The sequence below is a fragment of the Podarcis raffonei genome, chromosome 2 (genome assembly GCF_027172205.1).
Source record: "Podarcis raffonei isolate rPodRaf1 chromosome 2, rPodRaf1.pri, whole genome shotgun sequence".
NCBI lineage: Eukaryota > Metazoa > Chordata > Lepidosauria > Squamata > Lacertidae > Podarcis > Podarcis raffonei.
The window spans coordinates 95,834,947-95,855,695 of record NC_070603.1 but is presented as its reverse complement, the minus strand read 5'-3'; the positions used below and the strand labels follow the sequence as shown (position 1 = coordinate 95,855,695).

The window sequence follows — 20,749 nt, the reverse complement described above, 5'->3', positions numbered from 1 at the left end:
CAATACCCTTTTCAGATTGAGCTCATAGTTTAAACACTTGACCGTAGCATGTCAAAATTCTTCATTGCTCAAACTCAGAAATTACTGTTATTTATAGCACCTTGTACATTGCTGCTAATTTTGCTATATATATTTTAATCATGCTAATACAACATCGACTATGCAACACCTGCATGTTGTTTGTGAAATTCTTTAAAGAAGTTGAGAATTCTTTAAAGTAACATATTCTGACATCAGTATCATACCCCTTAAAAATAATCAGATGGGCCACAAATAAAGATGAAGGCTGCTATGATATAAAAGAGGAGTCATAGCTAGCGTGTAGAACTAGTGTGGTGTGATTGTTAGAGTGTTGGACTATGAGCAGGGTTCGAATCCATACTCAGCCTGATTTCCACATAGCCTTTTCATTAGACGCACCCAAGGGAACAGTCAAGCAGAGCCCAGGGGACAATAACGGAAATTGTGAGGTGACACACTGAGAGCCTTGTTTCAGGGTAGCCATGATGAATGAGAGGAATCCAATAGGCTTAAGAGATCTAGACTGGGTGATGGGATAGGAATGGTAATTGTGACTCCTAGCATGCCCTCTTTATCAGGATAACTGCAGCAGTTGGAGAATTCTGCCTCTGACAATGCAGGCAGCAGGTCTCAACCTTTGGGAGGTGTGTTGCTTGCATGGCTTTCATTCATAGGTGTCACGGTAGCGGAATTTTTAGATGGACCATCAAAAGCATGGGAACACTGACAGAAGCTACTGCAACAGTGCTGGTAAGACAGAACATCTAAACAAGTCTACCATCTATGACAAAACACTAAGAGTGAGGACCTATAAAATGACAGCAGATTCTCCCTGGTCCCATAAGCAAACTGTCAGATGTTCATCATCAGAAAGCCAAGTGCTGTTTCGAGGCTTCAGGGAAGAGTCACTTTCCCTGGTTGCCCCCTTCAGTTTCAGAACGTCAAGGCAGCACCCTACAGCCAGGTTCCTGATGAGGCTGCAAAGCTTATGATGTCTCAAGCACTTAGCTGAGAGGAGCTTTGTTAAATACAGTACAGTGGTACCTCGTGTTACATACACTTCAGGTTACACACTCCGCTAACCCAGAAATAGTGCTTCAGGTTAAGAACTTTACTTCAGGATAAGAACAGAAATCAGGCTCTGGTGGCACAGCAGCAGCAGGAGGCCCCATTAGCTAAAGTGGTGCTTCAGGTTAAGAACAGTTTCAGGTTAAGAACGGACCTCCGGAACGAATTAAGTACTTAACCAGAGGTACCACTGTATATCTAGCTACAACAGGAGATCATAGGCTTTGGGGAGGAATCACATCTAAGGAGAAGAGCACAGACTTCACAAACAGAAGGTCTCAGATTCAATCCACGACATCTCACGCTAAGAAGGTCACGTGCAGGTGATGGGAAAGACAAACATTTCTGCTTGAGATTTCGGAGAGCTGCTGCCAAATACATGGACAAATAGTCTGACCTGCTAGGAGTCATGCTCCTGTGTTTCTTGGAGGCTGATGCAAGAGAGGACAAGACTGGTGGCTTGAACCATTGTTTGACCTGCTTGTGCTATTACTGCATCCATCAGAAAACCAGGCTCATGGTGCACCTAAACACATGCCATGACTCTACTTTTTATATTGTGCCTTTGGACTGGACCTGGAGAGGGGGGAGCAGAATTGCAGCAGTAGTTCAAGGATCTATTCAAGAGGCTTGTGAGTGAGAACTCTTCAGACTTAACTTATTAAAAACAACCAACACACACATTAACAGCTGGCACATATCAATGCTGCCAGCTGTTTCATCATCATCATCTATATAGTGCCATCCACACTTTGCAGAGTAGAAGAGGACAGGTCCCTGCTCCAAGGGCTTTACAATCTAAAGTTTGGCATGGAAGAAACAGAAAAAAACTGGATGGAAGTGGAGGATGGGCTAAATGGGAGCACAATATGCAATTATGCAGGTATTTGGAGCAACAGGTCTGGTTACATCAGGGCAAGGAAGGAAATCGTTTCCATCCACTTTCTATTCAGCATAGTGAATGTTCCTTGTACTCATACTTTCTCATCTCCTGTTTAGAACCTGGCTTTTGAATTACTGGGTTGGTGAACAAGTGGATACGTGCGCAATTTTGTTAAAAGCTGGGCTAAGCCTAAGTATGCTGAACTGATACTCTAGAGTTAAATGGGGCATGTCTGGGGCAGAGGGTGTGGAATCAACTGTACCATTATACAGTGTGTTACGGACTAGGCTCATTGACTTTTTCCCTCACAGTTATGCATTATCAGATAACCCAGCCCCCCAAATTCAGCTGGCCTCTTTGCTAAAACCTTATGTCCTAGTTGTTTTTCTGTATTAGGTAAAATAGTTTTTTTTTTTTTAAGTTCTTTGCGGAGCAGTATGTTCTGGTGGCTGCTCATACCCATATTTGCCTTTTAGCAATGAGTCTTCCCACCTGCCCCGGCAATTAGATTCAGACCACATAACCAAGTCAGAAAAATGTGAATGGATGCTTTATTAACACTTATTGCACCAATATTCAGTTGTCTCAATTCCAATATACACAATTTTAGTGCTCTTTTGGTGCCCCTGAAAATGAGTCATGACCTTCCCTTTCATTATTAATGAACATAACACAGCCCATTTATTAAACCTGCACTTTTCCCTCTGCTCCATATGCCTGTTTTCCCTTCCAGTATTTGACATGTGACAGTAAAGCTCAGAGCAAATGTCCCTAGTGCTTCCTCCCCTGCGAATTCTTGCCACCTGCTTCATAGCGTTGAACAGATGTATATATGTAAACCATTACAAACCTGTTCACCCAATCATTTATCATTTTAAGGAGAGAAAAATACTCCAAAGGCACCCCCTACTCCAAATTTTACATGTTTGGGTGAATTACTATATTAATATTTTGAAGGCTGTAATGCAAAAAGGTACTTGAAGCTATTTTAGTGCATCACTCATAACAAGTAGGGTTTTTTAAAAAAAGAAACAAAACTTTCAAACCATGACTTGTTTTTTTAAAAACAAAAAACCCTTCTACCATGAAGAAACTGTATTTTCTATAGAGAATCCAATGGAGGTGTTGCATTATTCATCATCAAATGAAGAGGAAAATTTCAATTGCCAGTTTCTAGTAAATGGTCTAATTAAAAAGGGGGATTCTGAGCCATGGACAGGCGCCACAATCATTAAAGGCCATTTCCCAGCAGATTACAGGTCTCCAGTCTATCAACGAGAATGCTGAACTAATTAAGCAGCAGAAAACCCAGCCCAGGACAAAAGTCTTCGGATTACGCAAATGTATGTATGCAATGAAGGGTCTACGCTATGTCACTTTAAAATCAGAACCTCCTTCCCTTCATACTTCCCAGCTGAAGTATTCCTATAAGGTAAGGGAGAACCATCTTTTTTTACTCTGTCAAGGGCTGCATTCCCTTGGAAAGTATTACTGTATGCTGGTGGAATCAGTGATGGTGGAGTCAGAGACAAAAGAAGAGGAGTTTGGATTTGATATCCCGCTTTATCACTACCCGAAGGAGTCTCAAAGCGGCTAACATTCTCCTTTCCCTTCCTCCCCCACAACAAACACTCTGTGAGGTGAGTGGGGCTGAGAGACTTCAAAGAAGTGTGACTAGCCCAAGGTCACCCAGCAGCTGCATGTGGAGGAGCGGAGACGCGAACCCGGTTCCCCAGATTACGAGTCTACTGCTCTTAACCACTACACCACACTGGCTCACAGTGTTCTGGATTAACTGGTCCAGAATACAGACCTCCCTTCCTCAATTTTCTCCATGGCAATTTCAAGTAAGAATCCCCAATCCTATGCAGCTCTACTCAGAAGTAAGCACCACCGGGTTTGATGGGGTTACTCTCAAATAGATGCTGTTTTACGGCCTAAAAAATAAAATAAAATGAATGCATAGCTAGTGCATTAGTGCAAGGGACGTGGGTGGCACTGTGGTCTAAACCACTGAGCCTCTAGGGCTTGCTGATCAGAAGGTAGGCTGTTCGAATCCCCGCCACGGGGTGAGCTCCCGTTGCTCGGTTCCAGCTCCTGCCAACCTAGCAGTTCAAAAGCACACCAAAAAGTGCAAGTAGATAAATAGGTACCACTCTGATGGGAAGGTAAATGGTGTTTCCGTGCGCTGCTCTGGTTTTGGTGTTCCGTTGCGCCAGAAGTGGCTTAGTCATGGTGGCCACATGACCTGGAAAAACTGTCTGCAGACAAACGCTGGCTCCCTCGGCCTGTAAACCTACCCCAGAGTTGTCTGCGACTGGACTTAGAATCATAGAATCATAGAATCATAGAGTTGGAAGAGACCACAAGGGCCATCGAGTCCAACCCCCTGCCAAGCAGGAAACACCATCAGAGCACTCCTGACATATGATTGTCAAGCCTCTGCTTAAAGACCTCCAAAGAAGGAGACTCCACCACACTCCTTGGCAGCAAATTCCACTGTCGAACAGCTCTTACTGTCAGGAAGTTCTTCCTAATGTTTAGGTGGAATCTTCTTTCTTGTAGTTTGGATCCATTGCTCCGTGTCCGCTTCTCTGGAGCAGCAGAAAACAACCTTTCTCCCTCCTCTATGTGACATCCTTTTATATATTTGAACATGGCTATCATATCACCCCTTAACCTCCTCTTCTCCAGGCTAAACATGCCCAGCTCCCTTAGCCGTTCCTCATAAGGCATCGTTTCCAGGCCTTTGACCATTTTGGTTGCCCTCCTCTGGACACGTTCCAGTTTGTCAGTGTCCTTCTTGAACTGTGGTGCCCAGAACTGGACACAGTACTCCTGACTTAACTGTCAGGGGTCCTTTACCTTTAGTGCATTAGTGCAAGGACGGGGAAATGTGGTCCTGCAGGTGTTGCTGGACTATTAACTTCCATTTTCCCTGACCGTGAACCATGCTGAGTGGGGTTCATGGAAGCTGGAGTCCAAACAACAGTTGGAGGGCCACAGGTTGTCCATCACTTATTTAGTGTCAATGAAGCAAATATGTCAAACTTTTGAAAAGTGTGCTCTATTCAAATTATTCAACATTTATGCCCAATCTACATACATTTATGCCTATATCTTCAGGCCACTGGCATCCATTGCTCTCCTCAGTTTGTTCAACTGGCAGCTCCTTCCACCCAAGCTTGATTATCAAATTTGCACAGGTGTAGAGGTTATTTGCTCCCAGTACTCAAGTTTAAGCATGGACCAAAGAGGAGCAGAAAAGCTCTTTCTGGCAAAAACTGGTATCAAATGTTACCATTTTAACACAAGCTTAACATAGGGACTGGGGGGAGAAGAGTAAATTCCTTTCCCTGTTGATCTGCATAAACCAGTCTTCCTCAATCTTGGCCCTCCAGATGTTTTGAGACTACAATTCCCAGCATCCCTGACCACTGGTCCTGCTAGCTAGGGATCATGGGAGTTGTAGGCCAAAAAACATCTGGAGGGCCGAGGTTGAGGAAGCCTGGACTATAAACCTTTGGCAACCAGAGCATGTGTTATTTGTGAGCATGCCAATTCATTCAAGTAACATTTCCCCCATTTCTTCTGCTGGAGTTTTGTCACTGTAAGTCAAAAGCACATAGGAACAGCTCATGGTTCATCCAATTACAATATGGAGGTGGATAGATAAACTTACAGAGAGATAGTATTGCTCTAAAAATGCAGAATTTATCTTTCCTTTCCTTCTGCTATATTCTCAGTGCAGAGAGTGCATCTCTAATAATTGTATGATTGGCTCCTTCAGTCCTGGTTTTTAAGAAAGTTTCAAAAACTTGCCTAGTTTCCCTTGACTTTTCAATGTAAGTTTTTGTAGTATATGCTGCCGTCGAGTCCTTGTCAACATTTACTGAATTTTATTCTATTGGGCATATTTAAAACTGCTTTGAATGTGTTTTATGTTTGTTTTTAATGGCATTGACATGAGCTGTATTGAGAGGGCTACAGTCTTGAAAATGGCTTGAATGACAGAATGAATGACAGTCCTGACGTAGCACCATATATGATTTTTACAATCCAAAAACTGAGAATAGGAAATGAGAGTTATTATATGGAGACAGAAGGAACTTAATTCATGATCATGGAACTTAAGCACATCTTTTTTAGCTACCTGAAAAACCCTATTCAGCCAGGAAGGTCTCAGCCATGTAGCTCACAGCTGCCCTTCCCTCCTTGGAGGAATGACAATGATATTAACAAACAAACAAACAAACAAACAAACAAACAAACAAACAAACAAACTGACATTTAAAGATTAATGCTGAGCAGGACTTTGTAGAATCTGGAATAACTTTTGGTGCTGTTAAGCACTAATTTGCAAACCTAACCAAAACCTTAAAATATAACCCTTTTGTAAGTTTGAGACGCGTCCTCAGCAGCAAGTACTAAGTTTCTGGCTTGCCAACAATGATGCAAAACTGCTAAACTTTTGCAAAATTCTGTAAAGAGTCTGTCTGGGGAAGAACATAAGAGAAATATGCTGGATTAGGCCAAAGGACCTTCTGAATGCTTACATGCTAGTTTGTTCACTGAGATAATCTGGAAGGGTGCTGTTAGTTGTCCCCTGTGGTACAGAGGCGCAACTGTAAGTCAGCCACGTGGTGTCAATTGTCCAACACTTTCACAGCAGAGACTTGGCAGGCATGATCACTTTTGACTTCCAGGTGTCTCTTTTTGTGCTGTGATCCTATGTGATCATGGTATACAACTGAATACAGTGGTACTTCGGGTTACAAACACCTCAGGTTACAAACACTTTGGGTTACAGACTCCGCTAACCCGGAAGTAGTACCTCAAGTTAAGAACTTTACCTCAGAATGAGAACAGAAATCGCACAGCAGCAGCAGGAGGCCCCATTAGCTAAAGTGGTTCCTCAGGTTAAGAACGGTTTCAGGTTAAGAACAGACCTCCGGAACAAATTAAGTTCATAACCAGAAGTACCACTGTATTGATCTGAATATTGAAACTATGTGGATGGGGTCAAGCACTTGATGCCTGACAGACACATGGCCTTGGGTCTCATATGCACTTGCATCCAGTAGCTACATAGGACTGCATCAAGTAGAATCAGCTCTCATCCTGCTGCAGGTGTGTGTGAAAGCATGTCTCATTTATTCACATTGTGAGAATTTAACAATGTGCCATGCAAGCCTTTTACATATTTTCAGGTTCTTTACTACAAATACAATAAGAAGAAAATACAGTATGACATATGATAGTTGGAAATGCAATTATCTGATTATTGTCATCTCTCAGTTTTACACAACTTGTCATCCCCCCCCCATCATTATATCCCACAACTTACTGAATCAGCTCTTCACTGTGGCACATTAAGGTGCTTCTGTAATTGAGCAACATTACTCTATGCTGCTTCAAGCATATGTTGAATCAACATCTATGATCTTCATATTCTGCACTGTCTGGAATATGGCCCAGTAATAATACCTCCTGAACATCTGGCAACCAATACCCAGTGATATCTATTATACGTAGGATTCCCATTTAATATTTGCTCACCTCCAGCACATGCAAAAATAAGTGAAGTTGGCACAACAGCCCTTCCAACATGCACCAGTCTCTAAACCACTGATAATATTCTGCTTAACAACAACAAAGCCCAAGCCTGCTGTGTTAGTAGAGCAGAAGCAAACCATAAAGATCAACCGTGCATGTGAGAAAGTGCATTGCCAGTGTGATCCCAAGCACTGCCAAAGCAATGGCCATTAATGTTGCTGTATCAGCATTCTTCCTTTTCCAGCACAGCTGTTTCATGCATGGATTGGCTGGGCCGTGGGGTGAGCCCTCTGTTACCATGCCGAAGAAACAGTCTTGGAATCAGGAGCAGTAGAGCAGCCCTCTACTGCTGATCTCTAATAGCAAAGGGAGGCTGGGCAAATGTGGTAGTGCAGTACATCATTTCAGCTCTCACTGCTCAAAACTGCTGTGTGTGCCGGTAAAGCTGATCAATAGGACCGAGCTGACCATTGGCTAAATCCTACTATTCCAACTTAGCTGGCTTGGAGTGCAAGCTGTAAACTGGCTGAAGTTCAAGTACTTCCATTTAACTAGGTCATGGATCAGGCTGCTCATGACCTAAAATAAGGGGTAAAATTCAATGAACGGGAAAATGTGTGTGTCAAGATATGGATGCACACACCTTATGCAAAAAATAACTGCCCATTTCTTAGATACGATTTTTCACTTTGAAATTAATGATTTGCATAGCATCTCCTAATCGAAATATAAGCATGATTTCTTTCTCTGAAACTGAGATTGCTGTGTTGATACTTAGTACACTGAAACTGCAAGTAATTGAGATTTAATGTACAACTCTTCTAATAATCCAATTGGCCCCCAGTAAACCCGTGTCTAATTATTTCCAGCACTGAGGTCCATTACTGCCATCAAAATTTTTATGAAGACCCTCTCCCCACCAATACTTTACAAACATTTTGCAAAGTTCCCATCAGCAATGCGAATTAACTATAATCACAAATCCTTCCTTAAGTGGTCATAGGACTAAAGCCTAATAGTATTCAAGATCTTTATATAATAAAAAAACAAGGAAGTGTTACGGGTTAACTCTTATGACAAAGTATCTAACACTTAGGATAAAATTTGCAAGAACAATGTTGATAAAAGTTTGTGGTGATGATACCCAAGAAGTCTTGCTATCTTGCTTTCTAAAACATTTGCTCTCCTAATACACAGGAAAACTGTTTATCAAGGGAGCTGATATAAAACAGTCACGACAGTGAGCATGCTTTTCTGTTTATAGTTACAAAGTTTTCTACTTAGCCATTGTGTTCTCTGGGAGGTGTCAGAGACATATATATGGAAAATGTTGCTTAAAATTTAACTGTTCCTGCTAGTACAGAACACAAGGCCCATTTTACTTACTGTGTTGTGAGTGACATGAGTAGTTCCACAACAAAGACTACCTCACCTTTCTCTGTGATTTGCAACACCCTCTGCTGGCAAATGTAAAAACAAAACACTTTTTGCATTTAGCAATAATTGTTGCTAGGTGCTCTGTTTTTCATTTCCATAAAGTACTTTGTAAAGCCGGAATCACCCCACATGCAATTTGTATGTTCACAGATAGTTATATTTTAAAATTATTGTTTAGATCTCCCTTCTAGAGTCAAATAACATATAGAGCATAAAGATGGCCACTTTTTCAGATTTATTTATTTATTTATTTATTGGTAAAGAGAAGGTAAAACAAGTTTTGTCTTGTCAAATTCTGCATTTCCTTTTGACGCTATGTCTAACTTTACTGGAGCTACTATTATAGTATTTCTTTACAAACCTGTACTTTGGGATGAGATGATCTTTCAGAATCAACCGAAGAGGCAAATGGCTGGAGCCCAAACAAATATTTTAAAAATGGCATGGACTATATAGATCAGAATGATTTTTCAAGTGTTCATTTATTCTCACTGTGCTTGGTAGCCAGAGAAGAAGTTGGGAAAGAGAAAATATTGTATATAGATAAAGAAAGAATTCTAGATGGGATCTCCCCTGGGTAGCAAAAGGAATTTTTACAACTGACAGAAACACAGAATCTACGGGAATTAAACTTGAGTCAAAGTATTGGTAGAGGTAGTGGCTCACTGTCTGTGGTGAATAAGTTAGTGCATTTGCCCTCCAGAAAGAAGCACCATAGAACTATTGGTAAACAGCTACCAGCCCTTCCGCCACATCAATCATCACTTGTGTCTTTCCAAACTTGTTCAAAGAGAGCGTGACCAAGATCTGACCCTGGCTGAGATGTTTTCCTTAACTCATGCTGGGGACAGGGTCTCAGGGTCTACTGTCTTGTAGCTATAGATGCCTGTTTATAACATATATGGTGCATTTCAATGAATATTTAAACCTCTGCACTTGTATCATAAGGCACATCACCATAAAAAATAAATAAATCCCAAAGCCCATGTCAAATAAGGTAATAGCTTACTTGCTACAATGGAATAACATTCCTTGCCTATTCCTTCTTCTTGCTCTGACAATAAAAATAACAGCAATTGTCATGTGGCTAAGTAACATATATACGTCCTTAGAATTCAAAGCAAACAGCTTTACCTGGCAAACTTCATACAGCAATTTGTACTGTTCCTCTTGCTTCTGCAGAGAGCACAAGCTGCATCCCATGTTTAAGAAAACTGTCTTTCTTATTCACCGCAAGAGCCCGGGAAGTTGTTGTTAGCAAGCATGCATGTAGATATCCCTTTGGCACTCTAAGAGAGTCAGATGAAACTGAAACGATTTACGTTGGTGATGCTCTGATCACTGGCAAGCAACTCTGCCTTCTTCCTTAATGCTCTCCCTCCTCCACTCACAGTACACAACACTCCCTCTACTGCTTTAGTCCAATGCACACACTATATACTGCTGCTCATGCATATTAATCAGCTCTCATTGACTATTCATAACAGACAGTGATACAGAAGCTATAATTGCTGCCTATGACAGCTGAAATTTCTCTAATTAACAAGCAAGCACTTCAGTAGCAGGGCATAATAAAAGACACTAACAATTCTGTAAACCATTTTGTAGCAATTACAAATAAACATGACTGCATTTTACTGTGGTCCCTAAGGATAATTCTTAGCATATTTAAGCAGTTTACAAATACATTTTAAATGTAAGTCATAACCAAAACGAATCTGCTGCTGATACAGAACTATTACAAGCAACATTAAACAGTTCAGCAAAGTTAAATAAAACACTCCTTAAAATATTTAAGAGAACGTGGTCACAACTAAATGGAAGTCTGTAGTGAACAAGCATGCATTTAGCAAAAAAGAAGAAAGGAAGAAAAATGAAGAATGGAACAGCTCAAGGAGCTGATGCAACTAGGAATGGGACAAATTCTGCAACTTATTTTCATTAAAGTACAATATTGCCAGCAAACCTCACGATAATATAGTTCTTTATAAATTCCACCTGACATCAGAATGGTTACACATTATCACAGCACCCATTAATAGTATTTATGTGATGATTCTGTGCTTATGCATATGCTAAACAGCAGCTATATAATCAGCTGAGCACACTTCAAGGTCTTCTAAAGACCATATAGCATGTGCACTCCATGGTAATGTGACTGCTGTAGTTGCTTTATGATGTGTATTTTAAAAAACCCTCTGTATATTTACTTCCTTCAGCTGGTAAATTCTAAGTGAAATTATTCCCCATTCACCAAATGAAATCATTACCTAGTGATGATTTGCAAGTTTTAGCTTCATCCATTACAACACACATATGAAGGGTCATGTGTCTCTCTGTGTTCAGAAATCCCACAAACACTGCTTCTAGTTGGGAATACGTTATAGGATGCAACAGGGCCCCCCCCTTTATTAAATGTAGATCCTAACTTTTAGCCAATTTAATCAAGCTAGCATACACTGTCCCCCTCCCCTTTATCCCTGGAACACCTCTGGTCACCCCCAAACACTCAGTACTTTGCAGAGGAATTCAGTTGCTTACTGGAAATTGAGGTTTGCACAACTAAAGCGCATTACAGTGCTCTGTCACTCTGGTGCAAGAAATTCAGTTTTAAAAAAACCACTACCACCGGGCTTCTTGCAGGTAGGAAAGGGATGGGAAATACACAATAAAGTGTGGGATAACCACTGATGGGTGGGAAGACATATAACCTCCCTACAAGCAAATCAGAATGAATGCTCAAGAAAGAGGCTATCTGGAGGAGTCCCCTGTGAAGTAGGTTAGGCTTGGAGGCGGTGACTGGTTTTGTAGCTGAGTGGAGATCAGAACTGAGTTCTATCCAACCCTATTACAACGTTCTTAGCCACTGTGCCTCAATGGGTAATAGTGGACAGAGCCTTAGGAAGCACTTGTTCACAGTAGTAACCACTGATTGTTGGCTAAACTCACCCATTGACAGTATGTGTGCAGTCTGAGAGTCAAAAAAAGTGTCCTGTGAACAGATGAAGCCTGTTATTCTTTTCTGGAAGTAATTCTTTTCTTATCCCACAACTGGACACAGTGGGATGGATGTACAGTAACTGTACTGCCTCAAACCAAGGAACATTATTTTGATCATCAAAGTGTGATGCTAGCCTCTCAAGTGAAGCACAAACATTGCCAAAGAAAGCATAAATCAGCCATCAACCCACACCACTGTGTATGTTCACTCAGCAGAGACAGGTTCCTCATCAGATGGCTGTGGAGTGGACAAGAAAGATCAAGAACAGTGTAAGAACTCTGCTGAAGAACAAAAGGAAATATGGTGGCAGGTTCTTTCTGTAACATGTCTACCCTTAATGACAACTTCTGTTGCCTTTGCCCTTCTTACCAAAACAGTCTGCATTGGTTTTTTGAAAGCTTTGGGAGGATTTGCAAGGCCTTGACTTGGTCGGCCCATATGTTAACATGAAAAAGTATATCTCTAAGGGTTTGAACGTGGGAGAACCTTACACAGGGTGAAGTGAAAAGAAAATCTGAACAGACCACAGGATATCTGGGGCAAATGATTCAGGAGACAACTTTGGGAAGACTGAATGTTCCCTGAAGTTGCTTGGAGTTTCACATTCCCAGGCTGCAATCTTATGCTTGCTTACTTGGAAGTTAACCACATTGTACTCAGTGGGAGATAGGTTTGAGTTTCATGTCTCAAATTTCCCTGTATCTGGAGGTTCTGTCTCCCAAGCTTCTCCCAGCACATCCCATTGTCCTTTATGGAGAGTGAATGGAATCTGACTCTCCACTGGCCACATTCTGCATTTGCGACCTCATAGCATGGTACGTATAATGTGTACAGTGTGTTCTTTGGTGCACCAGGAACTGGAACATCTGCTAAGCTAATATAAGAATCAGGAAGATCGGGATAACAGCTCTTCAGCTGCAAGTGAAATAAATCAGTAGTTTATTTCATCAGTATGAGTTAAATGAAACAAAATAACAGGACAGGTCCCTGATGCAATTCAGAAGCAGTCCCTGTTAATACGCAGCTACACAAGAATATCACCACATATCTTTAAAATATTCTGTAATCTCAAATGGAAGAATAAATCAAGAGGGTTGGCTTCCCATGTTCTTGTTGACAAATATTCAATAACCCCTGTGGTATCCATGTGGTGTGATGAGCCCACTTGGCTGGGAAGTGGAGTCAGTGTGACAATCAAGCAAAGAGCCTTTTCTAAATTGAGGATGCTTTTCTTTTTGTGTGTAAGTCCAATTCTGAATTTTGACACATTTTAATGTCTCAAATTGACCTGGGTTGAGTTGTGTGTTCTTATCAGCAACTGTTTAAGCAAACTGTCTTTGTATGGGCTAGGTGCAATGAAATAATATTTTGCTTAACGTACCAATAGCCTAATTAACTTTCTTTCATTTTCAACGTTTTTCTCATACGGAAGGAGGGCAAGAGGAAAGAGAGAGAGAGCAGCTGTTCCTTTGTAATAAATTTATGTAAGCTGAGTTTATGATGATGATGGTGATGACCATTGTAGGAAAGAGGGTGAAAGGAAGGGAGGTATTTGTTTGGAACATTAGCACTTTACAGAAGAAAAGAAATCTGGGTTGTTTGTTTCTGTATGTGTTCAGATTTTATTTTATATGAAAAAAAACCAAGTACAAAAATTGGGTCAGCTTAATCAGCCCTTTTAGTGACTATGCAGAGAATGTATCCGACTATCAATAGGGCTATTTATAAGGGCTTTCCCAATATCATAAAGCTCTTATGGCCATGAAAAGTTTTTGGCTCTCAATAATTAGAAACTTACAGACTTTGTTGTTTTGTGCAGGCTGAGCTTTTACCTTATGAATACTTGGAGCCAGTGCCAAAATAAAAGAAAAATGTCTCTTAAGAACAAACTCTATTAATATATTTCTAATTCCCATTTATCCGGTTCCAGGACATGGCCTTGGTGCCCTCCACTGTTGACTGTGATTTTATATCCTAGCCACAAATCACCTACCAAGTGCCTCCCTTGTCCCAACAGCCATTGCCTCCAGGTCTTTCCTTTGCCTTGTTCTTTTGTACTTACCACATTGTTCCTGCCATTTTAATATTAGTTGTTCAAGGACCAGCCAACACTATTAGATCTTTTTACCACGAATTTGCAGGGCAGATTTTCCTGTGGGTTATTTACCCTGTCACTACGGTAAAGTGTGCAAAACGAACAAAACAAAGTGTGAATCACCCTAAATTCTGTGATTAAAATAAATAGCTTTGTCCCTCTTCCATATCTGCTGCCAGAACTAGCTGTTCTCTATGCTCATCCACTGCTTTCATGCCTTTTGCAGCTACTGTGGCTGTAACTCCTTCCCATCATGCAACACATACAGTATGAAGATTGAAAGATCTTATCACATGGTGAATCTAAGAACACTTACCAGCATTGCACAGCTGTGAGTTGCCATATCTAGAAAAGTATTAGAAAACTAGCTTTCTCCCCAGGTTTTCATGTCTTACGGCCGCTTTTACAATACCACGTTACAAAGAGGAATTTTTAAAAGAGATTATTTTGTGGTGATCATTCTAGCTCAGAACTGCATGTTAAAATCTTGTATGGCAATGCAAGATAATGCATTACTGGTGACAAAATACAGATATAGTCTTCAGAATGGAGAAGGGCTGTAGCTAGCCAAAGGGCACATATTTTGCATGCACAAGGTGCCATCTCCAGTTAATAAGGGTCAAATAGTAGTACAGTAAATGCAATGTGTTAGTGCTGGAAAAGGCTTCTGTCTAAAACCCCACAAAGCTGCTGCTGGTCAATAGACCAAGATGGACCATCACCTCGATTCTGTATGAGGCAGCTTTCGCTGTTCCAGTACATGCTCAAATCCCTCCACATCTGTTAATTAAATGGTAAGCTCTTGAAAGCCTTTGCCTTGGTTTCCCCAATATGTGAGAAATAAATGAGCTAATCGGGCTCTTATGATGAATAATAAGACGAAATACCACTGAAGGCTTCTGCATTCTAAAAATGATATAGAAATTATTAATTAAAGTTTTGTTTCTTTGATATTTTGAACAGGAACACTAGAAATTATTTGTGCGATTTTATAGCAACACAATGGGTTTGGACTAGTTTACTAACGTCAAATGTTGAGAACAAAGCAGCATTTGGTAATATGGCCACACCCAGCAAACTGCCTTTGTGCAATTTAGCTTAAATGAACCCTGCCAGTTATACTGTGATTTCCCAGGTTGAACGGAGTAAACTACCTTTTTAAAAAAATCAAAAATCAAGCTACTGCTGTTGTGCATGGAATAAGTCTGTCAGCTCCCATTACTGGCTAAAATGACACCACTGCCCTCTGTTGGAAAGAATTAGGCCTTGAGTTGCTAAGCCACAGCGAACAGAAATATTTGGCAGTGCGATCATGACAACTTATTTATTATCAAAGCACTCTCTACAGAGCCTCCTCTATAGCTTGGTCCTGAAGTGAAGGAAGAAATTTATAAATAAACAAATAAAGCAGGCATACTTTGGCTCTCTTAGCTTCTGAGGCAAGAGGAATCCGTTCACTTCCAGCAGCTGCCTGGCAGTAAGCGGGCATAGATGCTCTCATCGTAAGGCTTCTCAAATGTCATCCAAGACCACCCGATCCAAGGTCACAGAGCAACTGCTTGATCCTCCCCCTCCCAGGTTTCCCTGAAATCATGTGGGAGAGCAAGTTTGACTGGAAGTCCTTAGTCTGATTCTTGAGCCAGTGAACTGAACAGGTATATGCCCGAGTAAAATCCCACCCCACTGTAGGCCTGACTGGGAGACAGAGGAGCCACAGTGGTGATTCTCCACCTGCCCCACCTCAAAGCACTATAATGGAAGTGAATTTTAAGCACTAGCTGGGCTTGGGTGCAAAGGAGCTTGCTCTCTATCAGAGACCGCAGCTTGTAGGTGCATCCTTTCAAGGCCTGAAAAAAGCCAAGTACGTAGCCTTTCCTTCAAAGAAACTTGCCTTCCTGTCTGGCTCTCATGCAAAATCTACAAAACCATAGCAGCTTCTCCTGGCTTTCCTAGGGAAGCAGCTTCAAAATTCACAGCTGCGCAGAGAGAATTCTCAAGTGTTTTCTTTCAACTTGGGAATTGCAACTGCTATATTTGGGTCGATTCCTGCCTTTGCCATCTTGGGCCCACCCCCCCCCCCCCTTGCTGTCTTTGTCCTCCCACTGGTACAAAGATGCTGCCCATACTTTGGTAAACCTCTCACCCGCTTTTATGGGGTGGCATCCCTCCCCCTCAGTTGCTTATTGCACAGCTGCACACCCACACAGATTTCCAGCATGTCGCTCTGGATCATTTGAAGGCTATTGCAGGAGCTCGATTCCAGTATTGCCCGAGTGGGCAACTGGGAAATGTTATATTATCTCCCCATCAAAGGTCAAGTCTGGGAGCTTCCACATTCCACATACAGAGTCCACTTGGTCTGCCCTTTCCTGACAGAAGCAGCACAAAATAAAACTGGAAAACCCTGCATTAGACGGAGAACGTCTAGTGAGAGCCAGGACTGCATTTAATTTGTGGCCTCCTTGTAAAGGGGTTGTCTGATCAGTTAAATAAACTATAGAAAAACAATTCAGACTCCCAAATACTCTGTGAAGGTTTAGAGCAGGGGTTCTCAACCTGGTCCCTACCACCCACTAGTGGGCGTTTCAGGATTCTAGGTAGGCGGTAGGGGGTTCTATGGCACAAGCTGAATCCTCCTTCCATCGAGCACTGGTGGGCGGTAAGGAGATTCTACCATCAAGAAAGAGGCATTAGTGGGCAGCAGGTATAAAAAGGTTGACTACCCCTGGTTTAGAGTTCCAAGCCCAGTGAATTTTATACGATAGCTGAACAAGGATTTTTTAAAACATATTATTTTTTAAGGATTTCTTGGTTTACAAAAGTATGTGCAATGTCTCTTTTTTCCAAGTTACATTTTCTACAGATCAGTTTCCTATGTTGAGACATTAGTGTTACATTAGGAAGAAAAAGGGGGAAGAGGTGGAGGGGGCCGTGGTGAGTGGGGGTGGGGTGGGATGGCAATGCTTCTATTCTACTTAGTGTATGTGTGGGGTTTTGTGTCAGCATTGCTTGTGCGGGTTCTCCTTACTATTCGCTTGTATTCCTTTGGTGGTGAGAGATGTTTGGTCTAGGGGTGTGGTTGTTTGTTTGTGATTGGCTGTAGTGAACTTTGTTTTTGTGGAGAGACCTGTCAGGAGTAAGCATGGACCAATGGTATCAAATAGTATGGGAAGCAGCCTTATTAGGGAAAAAAAAAACCTAACCTGACCAAGGTTTGAACACACACAAAAGCCAACACTCTAGCTCTGTAGCCTATTAATCTAAAATAATGCTTCATACAGTGATGTGGTGAATGAATGTTGTTGTTTTTAAAGCAAAATTTTAAGGCAGCTGTTTAATCAACATGAATGTTGTAGAGATCAATTGACATAATTTTCAATCTTTCACACCAATAGGCATGTTATCAAAAACTAATTGTTCAATCTCATCAAAGGAACTAGATCACATCTAGTAATCTGAGATCACAGTTATGGGGCTATAGCTCAGAGGCAAGGGAAATTGTGGTGATTTACCGTGATACCCACAGAAGCATCTAATATTTGCTAGTTTGCTGAAGTAAAACAGTAATATTGTGGAGATACAATGGGGTTATCAATCTGTTTAGTGTATCTAAATCCTTCTGGTGTTTGACCTTAGCGTCTTTAAGGTGAACTGCCTTTAGGGATTGCAAACAAAACCCAATGTCACAGGATACTAGATTACAAATGATTCGTATTCAGATGGCTTTTGTACTGTGCATAAATACACAGTATCTGAAGAAGTGTGCATGCACATGAAAGCTCATACCAATAACAAACTTAGTTGGTCTCTAAGGAAGGAATTTTTAAATTTTGTTTCGACTACGACAGACCAACACGGCTATCTACCTGTTAACCATAAATACAGTGTTGTTAGCGGAGTTGGGTTAGCAAAGTCTGTAACCTGAAGCGTCTGTAACTTGAAGCATCTGTAAGCCGAGGTACCACTGTATAAGATACTGAACCACAAACCAATTTGGCTGTTGTAGGGCATATGGTGATGAGCTCAAATGCTTTTCAACAAGCCCTACAAAGATGGGCTTCAGTAGCACGAACATTGTACAGTGCAGCAAATGTACCATATCACAGATGTATCTGTCAAGAGGAAGTCTTGTTTGTATACATTACAGAAGAAAATAATCAGGAAATGTATTGAAGTGCAAGAATGAAAAAAGAAGGCAGATTCTTAGTTAAGGTCACAGGCCATTAGTACAGTCTACAAAGGCTTCAATGTTTCTTTTCAATAACACACTCTTCAAAACCATCCAGATGAAGGCTAGGTAGCATTACATGCTAGGACACTCTTGAAACATGGGAGCTGGTGTTTTCCTTTTGAACCCGAGTGAAAGACAAGTCTTATGAGAAACCATGGATAATTAACGCTTAAAATATTCTCAGTTTCTGTTGTGGTTAACAAGTGAAACCACCAGTAATGATGTAATCTAGCATGTCAAAAAAAGGAAAATGAGAAGAGGAGGCAGAAGGCAGGGAGCAGCTAAAGGATGCAGAGGCAGCTAATTAACTAAGTGATCCTTTAAACTGTCAAATCAAGCAAGGAGCTCCACGGACCGGTGTCTTATTGATATTCACATTAGGGCATTGGAAGCAATGATTCTAGTCCCAGTGGTTATACTTAAACATTTTCTTTAAAAAAACACACACATAATGCCTGGTTTACCCCTAGGTATCCTCAATCTGCCATTCATAGGGAAATGAGAGAAGGCCACCCTGAATTGCATAATTTACTGTTCGGATGAAGAAGGAGTGGGGCGTAATTCTCAAAGGGTGCATATTGATTTTTGAATTATTATGAGGGATTGCATATGGAAAAAACCCCACACAATTATTTTTCTTCTTGCCACACTGTTAATCGTGCAAAGACTTACAATGTTAAATTAGGAAAAGATGTGTGTAACTCTCTGTAACACAATCCCCCTGCTTTTAATTTCACACAAGAGATGAATATGCAATTTAATAAAACCCTGTCATGAGTAGGTTGAGATGAATTTGTTCTACCTCATCAGTTGCGATCCAAGGGCAGTCTTTGCAAAATTGTCATTCCCACAAGAACAATAATCTTTAAGGATCAATAATATAATTATCTCCTCACATTTGAGACTGTTGGGCCTTTTCAGGGATCTAGACAATTTTCTTTTATCTGATAGTCACTGAGATCAACAGATAACATTTGTAAGATGTTGGATTTGGGTTTTCGTTTTTAAGGAAAAGCCCTCTGAAGTTACTGCTGACACAATACTATTATTTACATAAATATGAAAGAATATATACATAAATGAATTCCCTACTCTTTCATTTTTGTAGCATACAGGTCCTGTTATGTCACTACGTATCATTCACAGAATGGCAGTGATCCACGTGCTCAGTCAGTGATCATACACTGTCCAATGGGATTTTCCCATCTTCTCTTTAGTCGCAGCAAGAGCTTAACATCCACCCCTCAGTGTATGAGGCAAGTCAATCTCATTTCACACTTGCACTTTAAAGCTCCACATTGCATTGTGCTCTGCAGCAGATAGTACAGTCGAGAAATTTCAAAGATTTGTAATATCAATTGTTACAAAAATTACATAGGGCAGAAAACCTGTTTTTACAAAAGAACACTATATTTTGCTTCTCAAACCACTCTCCTCTTTCTGATACATTCACTTCCCTGAAATTCTCCTGTATCACTCTATTCTCCACAATGCCCGCAATCCTCTGCTACCGGTTAAGGTTCCCAACCTGGCCCTTGCTATTTCTTTAAAGAGTTTACTTCTGCCTTGTATAAGACTAGGAATAACCACATGGTGCCATTGAGATATGATTGGACTACAACTCCCATTAGTTTCAGTCACCTTGACTAACAGTCAGGAAGATGGGAGCTGTAGTCCAACAACTCATGGAGGGTACCACATTGGCCAACCATGTGCTCAACTGTAAACCTGAAATGTTGTGACCATGAAATATTTCCATAGTCACAATGGTAGACACACATTTCACCAAAGTGAATAACTGGAGTTAATGAAAAAGCAGCCTTGTGTTTCCTAATAAGCAATGTCTGAAGTCAGCCTGGAAGTGTAATGTGTACTTTGAAGTGGTTTTTAGGGGGGCAGTGGGGGATAAGCTCAGAAAAGGCCTTGTTCATTGTTCATTTGTACTTAAGGCTTGTGTGAAAATTTAACAGTATTTAGACACAAAACGTATTCTATTATATACAGGCATACTTAATAATTTAAGTTTTATGTGTGTTTTGAAAAAATCAAAAGGATAATGTATCTATCAACTAGGTTAACAATAGATAATGAACTGTCAGTCTACAAATGTTGAATACTTTGACTGCAAATGTCTTCTGGGAGCATACGTTATGGGTCAGAAGGCACACTGATTAAACCTACAGAGAGAAAAGTCTGTCACTTTGGGTCATGGCAGGAAGATGCTTCCCAATAGTCTCACTAAAGAATTGAATAAATGGAAAACAAATGCCAATGGAAAATCAGCTGGAAAGAAAAAGTACATTCCATGGTGCTCTTTCATTACATCAGCACTGAGGCAAGATCAGCTGGTGTGTTTTTTGTTTTTTATTCGTGAGTTATGGAAGCACCTAGATTCTAGATCAATAGGATTTCTATGATGGTTTGGGTAGCTCACATTTCCAGTTATTTTCAGTGGTA

The 20,749-nt window shown here is 40.9% G+C and overlaps 1 protein-coding gene across 4 annotated transcripts in view; it reads right to left on the bottom strand.

Annotated features, from left to right (window-relative positions):
* The window catches only part of PDZRN3 (PDZ domain containing ring finger 3), a 175,720-nt gene that overhangs the window by 34,972 nt on the left and 119,999 nt on the right, over window positions 1-20,749 (bottom strand). The window contains exon 1 of one of the 4 annotated variants that reach the window (XM_053378176.1): window positions 10,100-10,379. The exons of the other annotated variants lie outside the window; for them this stretch is intronic. Coding sequence (XP_053234151.1) covers window positions 10,100-10,168 — 69 coding nt within the window. The 5' untranslated portion in view covers window positions 10,169-10,379. Of the gene's footprint in view, window positions 1-10,099; window positions 10,380-20,749 lie in introns of those variants that run through there. 4 annotated transcript variants of the gene reach the window in all.